This window comes from Triturus cristatus, chromosome 5_2, assembly GCF_964204655.1.
Source record: "Triturus cristatus chromosome 5_2, aTriCri1.1, whole genome shotgun sequence".
NCBI classification, from domain to species: Eukaryota; Metazoa; Chordata; class Amphibia; order Caudata; family Salamandridae; genus Triturus; species Triturus cristatus.
In genome coordinates, this window is record NC_140588.1 from 451,258,627 (window position 1) to 451,274,310 (window position 15,684).

At 43.2% G+C, this 15,684-nt stretch overlaps 2 protein-coding genes across 2 annotated transcripts in view; both read right to left on the reverse strand.

Moving 5' to 3' along the window:
• LOC146823139 (uncharacterized) overlaps window positions 1–3,971 on the reverse strand; it is a gene marked incomplete at its 5' end in the record, with an annotated part of 688,665 nt that extends 684,694 nt beyond the window's left edge. Inside the window, one exon of the mRNA XM_085606373.1 lies at window positions 3,858–3,971. Coding sequence (XP_085462499.1) covers window positions 3,858–3,971 — 114 coding nt within the window. The remainder of the gene's footprint in view (window positions 1–3,857) is intronic.
• Window positions 2,327–15,684, reverse strand: part of BLVRA (biliverdin reductase A) — a 285,794-nt gene continuing 272,436 nt past the window's right edge. Inside the window, exon 10 of the mRNA XM_085607413.1 lies at window positions 2,327–3,983. Coding sequence (XP_085463539.1) covers window positions 3,973–3,983 — 11 coding nt within the window. The 3' untranslated portion in view covers window positions 2,327–3,972. The remainder of the gene's footprint in view (window positions 3,984–15,684) is intronic.

Sequence of the window (15,684 nt, forward strand, 5' to 3'; positions counted from 1 at the left end):
GGAACAATGCGGTTTTGTAAAAGGCAGACTTACCTCCGATAACTCTCGTCTCTTTCTTAATGTTTTAAATAAAGTCCCATCTCTTTCCATCCCCTTGGCAGCTATTTCTGTTGATGCTGAGAAGGCCTTCGATAGAGTTGATTGGTCTTTCCATTTTGCTTCTTTGCGTTGGTATGGTTTTGGTCCCCGTTTCATCTCTCTCATTTCTCTTTTGTACTCCTCCCCCAAAGCTGCTGTCCTGGTTAATGGTCAAGTCTCTTCATACTTCACTTTACAACGGGGTGTTCGTCAAGGTTGTCCCTTATCTCCTTTACTTTTCGTCCTGGCCCTTGAACCCTTTTTGTCTTCCATTCGTAATAACGACTCTATTTTGGGTTTTCCATATGGATCTACTCAATTGAAGCTGTCTGCTTATGCGGATGATATCCTTCTTTTCATTTCTGCTCCGGAGACTTCTATCCCTCCTTTACTGTCTGAGTTTGACTCCTTTTCCCAGGTTTCGGGGTATAAAATTAATTCGGATAAGACTGAGATTCTCCCCCTTACCAAATTTTGTACCCCCTCTATGTTCTCTTCTACTGGATTTGCTTGGAATGGTTCCAAAATTAAGTATCTAGGAGTGTGTTTCGCCAACTCTATTTCCTCCTCAATTTCTTTAAACATGTCTGCGGTTTTGTCTCGTATTGATCATTTATTTTCCACCTGGAATCCCCTCTTTCTTTCTTGGTGGGGACGAATGGATTCAATCAAGATGATGATAGCTCCTATTTTAATTTATATTTTGTCTATGTTGCCTGTCCATATTCCCGCAATTTACTTTAAACGCATCGATTCTTGTTTGTCGAGATTTCTTTGGAGCAAGAGGAAGGCTAGAATCTCATTACTGTTTCTCCGCAAGCCCAAATCCAATGGTGGGATTAACTTCCCAGATTTTCGTCTTTACCATAAGTCTTTTTCTCTCCATCAGGCATCCAGGTGGCTGGCTTCTATTCCCTCTCCTCTTGCTCCTCTGTGGCTACATATTGAACAAACATTGTTGTTGCCTTTTTCTTTTAAAGAGGCTATTCGTTTCTCTGCCAAGGCTCCTCACTCTTCACTTCCCTTATTTAAGCGCACCTCTTCCCTTTGAAAGCCTCTCTTTTATCTTTCACCTACTACTCGGGAATCTTTTTTGGATTCCACCGTTTGGTATAATTCACTCATTCTTATAAGAAATAGGCCCATCTTCTGGGGGACTTGGAGGTCTAAGGGCATCATATGGGTGAATCAATTTTTTGATGGTTTTTCTCCTTGTTCTTTTCCTCAATCTCAGAAGTCTTTTCACTGTCCTCGCTCTTTTTTGCAAAAGTTTGTAACCCTTATGACACTTATTCTTGACGTTTTCTACTCTCTCCCTTCTTCCCCTTCTTCTGCTCCCTCCGCTCCTCTTCTTAAAGTACTTTCTATCTTCCCCAAAGCTTCCCTCATCTATAAAAAAAATTCCGCCCCTAACCCTGATCGCCCTAAATCTAAATTGGAGCTTTCCTGGGAGGCGGATTTGGGTTGTGTTTGGTCCGTTGCCATGTGGGATAAACTCTGGTCCAGATCTCTAAAAATTTCTCGCTCTGCTTCTCTGACTCAATCTCTCTTTTATCTGTATCATAGGCTATACTTATCTCCCCTTTCTCTAGCTCGTTTTTCCTCCTCTGCTGACTCTCTCTGTTGGACATGTTCTTCCCCCAATGCCAACCTTTTTCATCTCTTATTCTTATGTCCCTCTGTTTCTCACTTTTGGGACTCTGTTTGGCTATACATTTCACGCATTTTTGCTATCTCCTCTCAATACTCTATACCTATCCTCTTTCTTGGCAGTCTATCAGATTCGTTAGTTCTTCCTCTTCACTCTCGAGGTCTCTTTGACCTTATGCTTGCCTTGGCCTTTCAGCATATTTCTTCCAACTGTAAGTCCCTTACTAAGGTCTCCATACGCTGCTGGTGGAACTCTCTATGTCACTTCCACAGACTTGATACCGCTTTTGCTTCCTCCTGCAATCCCACTCACAATAGGGATCTCTTTTGGTTACCACTTACCTCTTATTTAGACCGGATGGTTCGCAAGAAACTATCATGCACCAAGGCTGAAAAGTTTGACCCGCCTTGAGGAATTTACATCTTCTCTGCTTACAATAACACAGCAGGATTTATTTTTTGTTATATTTGTTCTTCGTACTTGCTATTTGAATACTGTTTTCGCCTACAGCGCTTACTTCTAAAGCATGTTATAGTATTTTTATATTGCATTGTATTATTTCCTTTTTTTTCTTCTTTTTCCTCTTTTATTTCTTTTCCCCCCTTCCCTTTCCCCCTTTCTCCTGTTTTTCTCTTAAAATCCTTATAAAATGCTTTTGCTCGTTTCTTATGATATTGGCCTTTTCATAGTATTTCATTGTACTTATGCTGTTGCTGATATCTTTGTATTATTATTTTCCTGAAATAAAGCTTTTCAAACTGAAAAAAAAGAGCTGCTGGGCCGGGAGGTGAAAGCATACTCACATGGTGGATAGAAATGGACAGCAGTCCTTCACTGATTTCGACCGGCCATGTGAGTATTCTTTCACACAGAGGCTCAGAATGTCAACATTTCTGCACTGATCAAATGTGGAAGCTAATGTTGGACCCTGTTCCGTGCTCATTGTAGTGATACGACCTCCGACCAAGTCTGCTCCTCAATACCGGAAGCAAATATCTGTATACAGGTTACACCACAGCCTTCCACGGACTCCTTATTGACGTGAGAGTTTCGCCATATACCTCTGGTGGGTTGACCCTTCAGAAACAGCGATCATATGTATTTCAGATAATCCGTAATTGAACAATATAATTGTAATTTTGCAATCGTATTCTCAACATTTACATTAACATTTCTGGTTTATACGGATTTACCTCCTGATGACAATCTTACATTTAGAATTGATCTTAATGCAGTTGGTATATAATACAAATACTCCCTTATGTTATTAATTTGTGACATGTGGGCCATATCTGTGCTTTTGGCTTTTGATACATATATATCTATACTGTCCACATAATTATCACAATTGTTTGAGCACCAAGCACAGTTTTCTCACCGCAGTGAAATGCCATGTAGATTTTGTCGGTCGTTATATATGTTCTAATTTTTATTTTAAAACTTTTTTCAATAAATAATAATTGTTCATTTATCTCACAATATCTTTGTTAACATAGAGGCCACGATGGCAGAAGGATAAACGAAAGAGCCAGGCATTCCTTACATATGACCCCCTCTGCCCAAACCCACTTGCCTATCAGAGGTGCCAACTTCCTAATTCAAATGTTCTCAATTTATCACCCTTAAAGAAAGGATGGGCCAGGCACTCCTAATGCGATTGGGTATTTCAAAGGTATCCAAGCGTTTCAGAAAGACCTTCATGTAGTGAAATTAGCCTGTATTATATTCCTCAATAGTACTCATTGCATTGACCTCAGGAGGATAAAAGAAGGGTTAAAAATTCAGTTTAATATGTCTTCTATCTCGCTAACACCCATAAATATAGTTGAGTAGCATTCTCCTTTTCTTTCACTAACTCCCCTATTCAGCCTCGTTCCCTTATGCCTTCTTTTTCTTCATAGAGGCTTTCCTCACTTTTAAATGTTCTTCTGATTGTAATTCTCTACACTGCATCATAGACTTTGCCTCAAAATGTATGTCTTTGTTACTTGACAGACAGGTTGTTTCTCAGCTAAAGGAGACTCGCCTGAAATTCCTAGAGGGTGATTTTGGGGACCTCTCATGCACCTCGCAGGGAGACTTACACTGGACTAGTCTAGGAAATCGAATTTTAAACTAGCATCTTTACCTTTTCACCCAATTCCGTACTGAAGAGTAAAACATCGCAGCCAGGATACACCGGCAGCTTGGTGCCAAGGGGCATATTCAGTAGCTGTGTTGGTGCTGGCGCCTTTATAATCGGTCTAAAGTAGCCCTGAAAATAATAATACAAGAGACTTCCGTAAATGTTCAACTTGTAGACAAACCTAAAGATTGCAGGAAATATAGACAAGAATCAGGGCACATCACACTGCGTGGCTACTCACCACTGACTTATACAAATATCTTCCAAACCAGTTCATCTAATTCAGTGACAGCCTTTGGAACTGACCCTGTCCTTGTTATTGTGCTTAGTGAAAAAAAGATCTATCCTTGATGATGGAACTTGGAGGAGTGATCCTGCCAGATCTCCCTGCTACTTTTCATGCCCCGGATCACAGTATTCTGATCCAATCCCTGAATTAACTTTAATAAGTGTCGCAGAACTAAAGGGATTCCAATAATTTCTGGAGGGGTTGACTTTTGACCCTAATGCTCCCCTCTTTTAGGTCAGTCAAGTTGGCAGAGGAGTTCAGGGTGCCTCGAAGCTCCTCAATGCTACCTATGATCTTCAACATCTCTGTCTGTCCTTTATCAGACCTCACTAGCTTATTTGGTAGCAGGGCTCTTTATTATCTGAAAGAGACCCAGCGTATCACCAGGCTCAACAACCAGGCTCCTACGTCGGGGCTGAGACTGTAGGAATGTCTGGTGGCCATTCATCAATGGATGGGCTACAATTTCCTGCAGTACATGTTATTTTATGTTACATCTCGTGCCAGACTGAGCTGCTAGTCAATGGCGACAATTTAGAGGGCTTGGATAGTGTATTGTACCCCCCCCCACCCCCCCCCCCACCTGCATTGGAGTGCCTCGGACACCAGGGACCATAATTAAGTCCTTGGACTTTTTGCTGTATTCGTTTTTTTTTTCTGAAAACACAGGTTAAAGCTCGGTCCTGCCCCCCTTTTTTATTTTTTATTTATTTTAGATTTAGATGAAGCAGTTGAAAACAAGGGCTGGCCAGAGCTGTAAACTGTGCCTTCAAAAAAACCTCCTCTTCCAGCCAAAAGTCCTAGGGCTTAACTTTGGTGCTTCAGCAGAAGGTTTTCCCTTTCAACCTAAAGAACATCCCAAAAACAATGCTGCCCATGCATTTTTTCCAAAATCAATAACTGTAGCAACTTGTCTTTGGGTCTGCATTCACATCTTATGTCCATTTTCAGTGTGAGAAAAAAAATACAATGGTCCATATGTTTCATTTACAGGAGGTAACCTGTATTAATCCCACCGGTCACAATACATGTACCAATTTAGCAATACGTGATAAAATCATTTTAGGGCCACTCTTTGTAAATGGCTTGATATTGTATTATTATATCATCATTATGTATTTAGTTCCTGCTTTATATATGAGCAGTATGTAAACTCCATCACAACAGCGATGGAAGATACTTACCGCCAAGAAAAGATCTGCCTGACATAAGAAAAAGCAGGTGGACCTTAGGTTGAATCACGGTGCAGCCTACTCCGTCTTCTAAACCCCTCCGACGGACCTGCGAAATAAGGGCTGTCAGATGCAGACCTCTAATTCCATCCACCTAATTTAAATGAGCGGAGGTAATGGTCAGTTTTCACTGTGTGCCACTGCCAGGAAACCTCTGGTAGTAAGCGGGCCCCTAGCCTTGGGAGAAAGCTCCCATGGCGAGGGGAGCATTTTCTTTTTGTTTTCAAAAAGAAAATCCCACTTTGGGATTTTCTACTTGGAAATTAAAAAGAAAACAGTTGGGTGCAGGGCTCTGTCATGTTGGTGGAGCCCTGCACCAAACTGTAAATAGCATTGACTAGAACTGCAGTGACGGCGTTCCCTGTCAATGCTTTAGAAATGACCGCCAGCTTGGTGGTCATTTCTAAATTTGGCAGGCAGCACCTCTGTCAGGGCGAAGGAGTATTATACTCTATCTCCCTGAAGGAGAAACGCCGTCACCCTCTCAAGTTTAAATTAGGCCCTTAGTTATTAGACACGATGCAGACTGTGCCGTGCAAAAAGGTGACAATTGTGTGATATGTATACATAGATACACAAACAGCACAGGTGCTGTAGCATCAACTGTCCTTCAACAAAGTCCAGCAAAGGTTTTTTGCGGATTTGTTCAAAGATTTATCAAGTACAACCTTGGAATTATTGAACCCAGCAAGTTGCACTGAGAGCTTCGTCCTTCTCAGGTCAATATAGTGAGTACTATAACATCCTCACAGTGCTATGAAGTGTAACAATTGCAGTAACAAGAGCCACACAAAAACAAGCTACTGTAAGTAGCATCATTAATATTAAGAGAAGCCCAGGGTGCTTCACTGCAGATGTCCATAAAAACACAGTTGATCATTGTTAGAAGCGGTGCTTTAGCTATGAGGAAATATCCCTCAATACATCATGAACCTCTCTCTGAATTGATGGCATTCAAATATCAGCATATGATTAGATGGAGTATGCTACCATGACAGCTTTATTTCACGTCAAAAGATACACATTTGTGTATGATTTGCATTGAACCAATGCACTACACAGAATGTCATCCATATAGTGGCCAAATGTATCAACAAAATAATAATTAATGCTAATTTGATCTCACTGTTGTACTGCATCTCGTCTTTCAAGGACACATGAGACCCAAATAAAGCAGAAGTGGGTCTTCTGTCAAGCGTAAATGAGAAGCAATCTAAAAGGAACTCCACTACTCTAAATTCCAATAAAGGTGGTGAAAGTGATATCGTTTGGCGTTTTATCCTCCTGATGGTCACTATATGTTTTTTTAATTCTTTAATGAAACCTGATGCTGTAGCATGTAGCTACTAAGGCAACAAAAGCTAAACACAAACATTCTATTAGAATATCAGATAATGTTGAGGTAGCTGTTGAGAGGAGCTGATAAACACCAGCTTCGCCGTGGGAGGAGGCAGAGAGTGATCTTAACAGAAGAGTTGGAGGTTGTAGGAGGAATGTGGTGGAAAGCAGAGAGGGCCCCGGAGTGAAATGATCAGGGTAAGATAGAACCGGGTGCGAGCGGAGGTGTAGAGGTGGAGACCAGATAGAGTGCTGGTGATAAATAAACTGGTTTATAGAGTTTAAAGAAGAAGGCACAAAGGGTGACTGAGACAAAATGGCAATTAATAATTGAGTGGCAGAGATTGAACTGGTTTAGGTGAGGGGTGTAAGGAGAGGTAGTGGAAGGTTAGGCTGAGAAGGATACATTATTTTTAAGGGTCTCTATAGGAGAGTGTACGAGGGTGGATGCAGATGTTTAGGGGTTATCCTTTCAGAGTAAGGAATGGAAGCCAGAAATTAATGAGAGACGGGGTGCTGAGAGTGGGTGTGCACAAGAGGAAAGGCAAGGTGTGAAACTAATAGAAGTGTGGGAGAGAGAAGGAGGAATATGGAGGGGAATGGTGAGAGTGTTAGGAGGTAAGACGAAGGATCAGAAGGGGGTGAAATAAAAATTGATGAGTATGGTGCATATCACAGGCTATTAGGCGAGAAAATAATTGGATCATAAAATGGAAACTGGAGGGTTCAGAGAGGAGGAAGAAAGGACACTAGGGGAAGAGAGCTGTGGGGAATAAAACATGAGGTTATTTGCGCAGGAAATGAAATTAGATGGGAGATGCAAAGAGGAGAATTGATGAGGATTGAGCCTAAGGATATAATGGAAAAATATGCCTGAGGGTTACAGCGTTACGTTGAGGGTGAGTTAAAACTCAAAGGAGGATGGTTAGAGTGGAACAAACAGTAGAATTGAGAACCAGGAGAGTGGAAAATAAACTGTGAATGGGACACTATAGGGTGAACAGTGAATAAGGAAAGGATGGATGAATAGGAGTATGTGGATATGGGTAAGAGTCAGGAGGATAAGGGTAAGACTGAGGAGAATACGGAGTGGAGCATGAATGGGGTTTAGGTGAGTGGGGGTTAAAAGGACAGAGTTATATTTAAAATGATAGCAGCTTGATACATAGGGTGGGGATCTGCAGTGTGTGACATGGGGGTGATGGCAGGTGTAGGTGTCTGGAAACTACTCCGGAGAATACAAGTGCACAAACTCCTCGTGAGCACAAGACTTTCAAAACATAAGAAATCAAAGAAAAGATACAGATCATGCAATCAAAACGTCTAGACTCAGCAGATCCACCTCTGCTTCAATGCAAATGTGAAACAAGGCTTTACCTACAAGGTACCTAAACCATAGATAACTTTACAGTTCAGCTCACCTGAAACCAAGTTTTATCATTGTTCAGAAACAACTGAAAATCTGATTTCACATGAACATAGATACTCCCCAAAAAATATTTAAATGCTAAACTATTGCAACCAAAACATGAGTCAACCTCACACTGATAAATCTCTGGTAGGTGACACTCAAAATATGCACTGGAATTGTTAAAAAAAGGACTTTGGAATGCCTAATTATGCATGCATTGCGACACATATGTGCAAATGCATCATGAACAGCTGCCCTCTTGCAATGATTTTAATTCACATTCCAAGATGATGGCAATTGTATTCTGATCCTGCAACATCCATGTAACATTTACTTTTTTATTAAAATAAAAGTGGCTAATTCATATTTGCTTTAGTCAGCATAGCTAGGTTGTAAAAGGTCGCGCTACAAAAGGATGCATGTTTATTTTGCTGTGAACACGCTGTGTATGTTCATGTTTCCTTTTGTTTCCAGAAAATCATTTCAATTTAGCTGCAAGCCATGGTCACCATTTCCATTTAACAAAATAATCTTTCACTAACTTCCCCAGGAAAGGATGTTATGATGTTGCAACATTGCAAGGCTGCACAGGCGAGCCTCTATTAATATGTCAATGTTATTTATGTGTTTTGTTATGCATAATATTGTGTGAGTGAGCAGTTTGAAGAGTGTTCTTTTATGGATGGGGATCCAGTGGAGCTCTTTGAGGTTGCGGGGTGATGTGAGTGTGATGTGGGAAGTTGAAAGTGACCCGGGCTGTACCATTCTGTATGGTATGGGGTCATCGGGTCAGTTGAGTGTTGATTTTGGCATAGAGAACGTTACCATAGTCCAGTGTGCTGTTTATGAGGGCTTGGGTGATGGTTCTGCGAGTTTTGGTGGGGAGCCATTTGAAGATCTTCATTAGCATATTGCCTGTGGGGAAGCAGGGTACAGAGACAGGTTTCACCTGATAGGTCATGGCGAATTGGTTGTTCATGACTATTCTGAGGTTCTTGCGTGGGTAGCAGGGAAGGGGGTTGGTCTGAGTTTCATAGACCACCAGGTGGAGTCCCAAGGTGGGGTGTTTCTACTAAATATTTCAACTTCCTTCATGCTGGTATTGAGCTTGAGGCAGTTGGTTCTCATACATTCAGCTACTTTCGTCATGCAGGCTGAAAAGTTGGTCCAGGTGTTTAGCATTATGTCAGAGTGGGAGAGCATTAGCTGGAAGGCATAGGATATGATGTTGATACTTATAGTAGTGAGTCAATTTCACTCCCTCTGTAGTAAGCAACATCCAATAAATTGGTAAATCCAGAGTGTTGTTTATTTATATAAATAAGAAGACTTATATTTCAATTGGTCCAGTTGGTTGAAACAGAGTACATTCATCGGGGTAAGATGAACAGACCAAATATAGAACAAAGGTGAACAGCCAACACGTGTTTCGCCCTTTTGGCATGGTTTCTGGCCAGGGCTGTACAAGAAAAAAGAGAGATAAAACGGGGAATGAATCTTAGGAGTGAGGGGTTATTTTAAAAAAATCTTAAAACACCCAGTGATATTTCAAGAAAAGAATAACTGTGTGATGTGTAAAGCCCCATCTCCATAAAGAGGTGCTCAGGAGACATATTTGGTGAGTACTGTTGTTGGAAGTATTGTTATATATCATTTAGTGTGTCTTTGTTTAGTCAGAGGTGTTTAGCCTTTGTGATAATCCATAAGTGAAGTTAATTCCACATAGTTTTGACATTCTTACAAAAGCAAGATGAAACGGCAACCAGGCAAACAAAGAGAAAAATATATATTACTACACCAATGTTTATTAATACGAGTCAGTGCGGCATGCGGTAAGATTAGAAGTGCGAGTTAGAGTAAATAAGTAAGGCCAAGTTTATACCTTAGTTTTTATGACACACAAAAATTGCATATGTTTCATTTGACATGGTCCAAAGTCACTGTATAATACAGGTGGTCCAGCCTCTGCACAGTGAGGAAAAAGTAACCAGAAGGGGAGGGGAAGAGCAAGTAGGCATAGAAAGAAAGCAGAGAAAAACCATCAGAGATAGGGATGAAGGGAGAGAATAAAGAAAAATAGAGGAAAACACAGCGAGTATAGGCACCAGCTGACAAATGGAGTTTAGTCATGTTACTAAACATTAATCCTTTGAAAAGTCACAATATCGTAACTAATTGGTTATACTCAGTTATTTCATGAGTTCAATCAAGAATAAAGAGAGAGGGCGATTTAAAGAATGAAAAATAATTCTGTTTACTCTCCCGTCATTAGGGGCGAGCAGTCTCGTAGGCGAAACCCGGGTTAAGCCCGTAGTGTGGGTTACAAGTAATAAAAGGACCCCAACTGGTTAGAGGACTATTTAAACGATCGTTTATTTGTAGCCAGTTACTTACTGTCAGGCTTGTAGATGAGAATCTACGAAGGGTTCCCGTCACTTGTGTTCCTCAGCGCGATATGTTCGCGTTGTGGTCCGCGGCCATCTTAATAGGGCTAACGCGGCTGATCACGTGTCTATGGCGATATTGTTAGTAATTCAGGCGCTATCATTGCGGGGGATGGCTAGGGTTTGTTGATAATCTTCTCCATTACATTTTCTAAGTAGGGTAGCAGGGAGATGTGGTCGTAGTTAGCTAGCATCATCAGGTCAACTGAATGTTTCTTGAGGAGGGGAGAAAGGAGTTTCCGGGGTGTCCAGGTAATTGGCTGTAGAGATGTAGTCATTCAGGATTGAAGTGAGTGCTGTGCTGATGGAGTCCATGTCCTTGGATGAAGATGTGGTGAGGGCAATGGTCTGAGGGCGCTCTGGAGCGGATGGACTGCATGGTTGCAGCAGTTTTCTCCATGGTGAAGGCGGGCCAGGTGGTATGAATGGTTCCCTGGGTAGAGGTGGAGATGGGTAGGAGAGTTGTGAGTGTTGAGGCTCAAAGTTGCCATAGATGCTGGTGGTTTTGTAGCTGAATGTTAGACCTTTCAGCCTTAGGGTGGTCTTCCCCCAAACTTTTTGCCTTCCTCCTTCATTTTTGCTGATGTTTTTGCTGGCTGTTAGAAATTGGGTTTTCTGGTTGGCATAGGTATTCACCCTGTCCAAACAGGTACCACAATCCTAGTCAGTGTAAGTCAGATACACACCATAAATTAACCTGTGCTCACCCTCTGGTAGCTTGGCACAGAGCAGTCAGGCTTAACTTAAGATGGAATGTGTAAACTTTGTGCAACACTTCAAACAGTAACACAATGAAAACACCACAAAAAGACTCCACACCAGTTTAGAACAATTGCTTATATTTTTATGAACAAGACAAGATCAGAATGACACAAATCCAATATGTATTACGGATTTATGAATTTTTAAAGAATAAATGAAAATATAGTGCCTAAAAGCTTAAACGCCAACCAGGGCTATCTGGTCGCGCTTGACCAGGACAAATCTGAAAGTTCAGGCCAACGACCATGGAGCACAGGTTGGATACAGGAACCATTCTTCGCCCGCTAAAAAGTACCTTAGAAGTGTCGTTGACGGGGCTGAGATGCGAGAAGCAAAAGGTGATGCGTTGTAGGTGATGTGTCGTTGTCGAGCTGCACAATACATCGGGAACTGGAGGAGAGGGGTCATGCAGCTGGTGACGCAATGGTTTTGGACCTTGCGGCGATGCGTTGAGGGAGATTTGACGGTTTCAATTGGTGAAGCAGCATTAATGAGTGGATTCTGGATGTAGCAGCGTTTATATCCCCTTCCAAGGGCCCAGGACTGATTTGGCACCACTTGGCAGGGCAAGTCTCGCAGCAAGCAAAGCTGTTGCAGCTTGATGACAAGTCTTTTATGTCCCTGAGACTTAGAACAGGGGGTAAGTTAGCATGGCCATGGAATCACCCTGTGTTCAAGTGAGATGGGTCCAGTCCTTCCTCAGCAAGGCAGAGGGTAGCAGGAAGCAGGGCAGTACAACAGAAAAGTAGTTCTTCCAGAGCAGTTGTCCAGTCCTTGTAGCAGCACAGCAGTCCTTCCTCCTGGCAGAGTTCTTCACAGATCCAGTAGTGTACTGAAGTAGTAGGGTCAGAGACTCAATATTTATACCCAGTTGGGCCTTTGAAGTGGGGGTGACTTCAAAGAGGTGCTTTGAAGTGCACCGAGGTCCTCCCTCCCTCTGGCTCCAGACTCGCTCAATGGGGGTATGCAGCCCTTTGTGTGGGGATTGGACACAGCCTACACAGGTGTGTCAGCTCCTCCCTCCCATCATGCCCAGGATGACCCATAAGGATATAGATGGCCCGCCAGTCATATCTTAGCTCTCTCCGTGTGGGGCAGTCTAGAGGGAGTGCACCAAGTCAAGATGTCACCTACCCTAGATGTGTATTGGAGACAAGTTGCAGGCAAACAGGGCTAAGAGAAGAAAAATGCCATCTTTTTAAAAGTGGCATTTTCAAAGGGGCAATAATAAATTCAACTTTACCAGCAAAGATTTATCATCACCATTCCAATGATATGAAACATGACACAACCACTCCTTCTCAATCAGGAATTACAGTTTATAAGTGCAATAAGTAATTTCCAATATTAACCTATGCGAGGGGTAGGCCTCACAGTAGTGAAAAACTAATTTTGACTGACAGTTGCGATTTGTGCATTTCTCATAGACAGGTACACTCTGGGGCGGAGTCCGATCCGGGTCGGAAAGCACTCCGATCGAGCCGGATCCGAAGTGTTTTCCGACCGAGCCGGAGTCCTGCAGTCTGACCGAGCGAGTACGATGCGGCCGCATGCTGCCTGACTCGGTCCGGTCGGACTCCCATAGACGTCAATGGGAGCCGGTCGTACGATGCGTACATGGGCTCCCATTGACTGAATGGGTACGTCGCGGACAAGTGCGCCCCCTACAGTGGGTACGCGTCGGTGCCATCCGCACTGCACATGCCTGTGTTGGGGAGACACATGGGTCTCTCCCTGTGTCCGAGTCGTAAGGCTGCGGGTGACAGGGGGTCCGACATGGACCCCCAAAGTCAACCACCCGGACAATTTGCGAGCCAGACACTCCGGCTCGCACAGGCTGTCCGACGCGTGCATCGTCCTGGCTCGGTCGTGAATTGCATCCATTGCACGCCACGGTTAGCTTACGACCAAGACGTACAGAGCGGTTCGGACCTGGAAACGACTCGGTCGGTGAATTTCATGTAGCTCGCTTCGTACTTGCTCGCTCGTACAGCTGTACGAGTCGGCCGGAAAACACCCGGCCGGATCGCGTTCGGTGCCCTTCCGACCCTGATCGGAATCGGCCCCTCAATGAAGACTTAAGGTGTGTCTGGATGGGCCATCACTGGCAGTATAGCTGGGAGCAGCTGGGCACAGCCCTGCTTACACCTAAATAAGCTGTGTCTTGCCTTCATACGAAGAGCTGCATACCACTAGTCGTTAGTCTAGAGCTAGGACAGGGAAGGCAGGATACCTGGGGATTCAAAGGAAAACCTCTAGAAGGTCTCTTCCACTTCAAAAGCACAACTGGGTATAAATACTGGACCTCAGACACCACCACTTTAGTACATTTCTGGACCTGTGGATACTCTACCAGGAAGAAGGACTAGTGATGCTACAAGGCCTGCTACTCTGCTGGACGGCTGCTCTGAAGGAACGTCTGCCTGCTTCCTCCATGCCTAGGTGAGAAGGACTGGACCTGCATCTCTTGAACCCAGAACCCAGAGTGACTTCAACGGCTATTAGGCGGGCCTCCTGATCTGAAGCCTCATGGACATTAGAGGCTTCCAACCTTGCACCTGGACTCTGCCATCAGTAGGTCTACCCTGCCAAGTGGTGCCATCCGAGTCCTAGACCCTTGGAAGTTGGCCTAAGTTGCTCTGCCAGCCTCTGTGGACCTAATGATATCAACTCATCTTCTCTGCTAAGCGGCGCAACCCTAATTAGAACTGACACATCTCTATTGCTGCGTGGATTGGACCCATCGCAAAGACCTGCATCACCACGGCAGCCCACATTGCCTTTGGAACCCCTACTGTGTGACATATTCTCAGTGCAGGACCTCGTATCTCCCCGTCGACAGCAGCCTCACAGCTCCTCAGAACCGATGCATCGACCCCCACTGTGCGATGGATCCTCAACTTCAGACTTCGCATCGCAAGCCTTCATTGACAGGATCTTCGCTGATGATGCAGTAGGACCTCGCACCACAGCCTTGCCGCATCACGAAACCTACGTGTGGCTTTTTCTCTGTTATGCAGAATCTAGGCTACTTTGTTCTGCAGGCCTAACTCAGTCCCTGTTGCCGGTCAGCGCTCCATTGCAGTAATCCTGTACTTGTGACTTTGTTCTTGTCCGGCATGACCACTGATCCACTCTTTGCACTTTACATCTTTTGCCGCTATTCTTACTAAAATCTTTACAATTCAATATCTCTAGTTCAACTGATTGAATTTTTTGTCATTTTGGTCTTTTTTGTTTATTAAAAAAATCGCTATTTCAAGTCAAGCCAAGTTAAATAAAACTTTATTTTGGCACAAGCCATAAATGTGTACAATAAATTGGATAAAAATGCAGCATGAAATACAATTCTTTAAAAGGGAAAAAAGCACATAATAGCAGGCGTACAAGAGACAAGAATCAACTCTCAAGATCCTCAAGGCAGCACGATGGCTGGAAGTGCCCAATTGTCTACAAATAGGTGCTAGCCATGTGGAACGAAACTGACCATAAACAGGGCACACAAATTGCACATGCAGCACAGATTCATGCTGTTCATCACAGGAAGAAATAGTGGAAGCTTAGCCCACCCACTTTGCTACAAATTACTTCAGGGGAAGTGACTTCACTCTAAATTGATGATATAATTTCCTGTCTAGTGGAGCAGTGATCAGGTCCCAATCGTGCTCCAGACCATGAGTGGACTTAAAGTCCAAAGATTCCTCAGTCATGGTGGCACTAGCAACTTTTTGTTCCTCCCTGTGTAAAGTATATCACCTGTAGTGTTTCTTCATTACTCCCTTAGAAGAAATTTGGGATATAGATGGATGCAATCAGAAATCATTAAAGCCCAAAGAAAGCAAAAGCTTTTTGATTGAAAACAACCAAGAAAAGTTATTAAATCTATCAGCCTTAATATCTGCGACGGGAGCTGTATAATGTTCCAAGCTGCATACTGCTCCAACTCCAGGGTACCCAGAATTCTTCATCAATATAGCAATGGGCGTAAGGATACCTTAAGTGCTACTCTTTTTAAGTCCATGTCCAGTGATAGAGGATACAGCGGAGTGCTAGATGGAAGTGAGGCTAATGATTTAAAAAATATGTTCTCGCATCTCTCCAAGTCAATAATATCAGTAAAACCCCATAACTCAGCGTCATATAGGGCCACTCCTAGGGCCTTAACCTCATAGACTTGAAGAGCTTGTGCATTAGTCTTAGTAAAAGAGGGACGATACTCTTTGAGGATTGAACCAACAATCTGTCTGTGTTTAATGGATGCCATGTTAATGTGTGGTCACCATGACACATTGGACGAGAGTTTGATGCCCAAGTAACCAAAGGATTCTACCTTCTCCAATGTCCTGTCAACTGA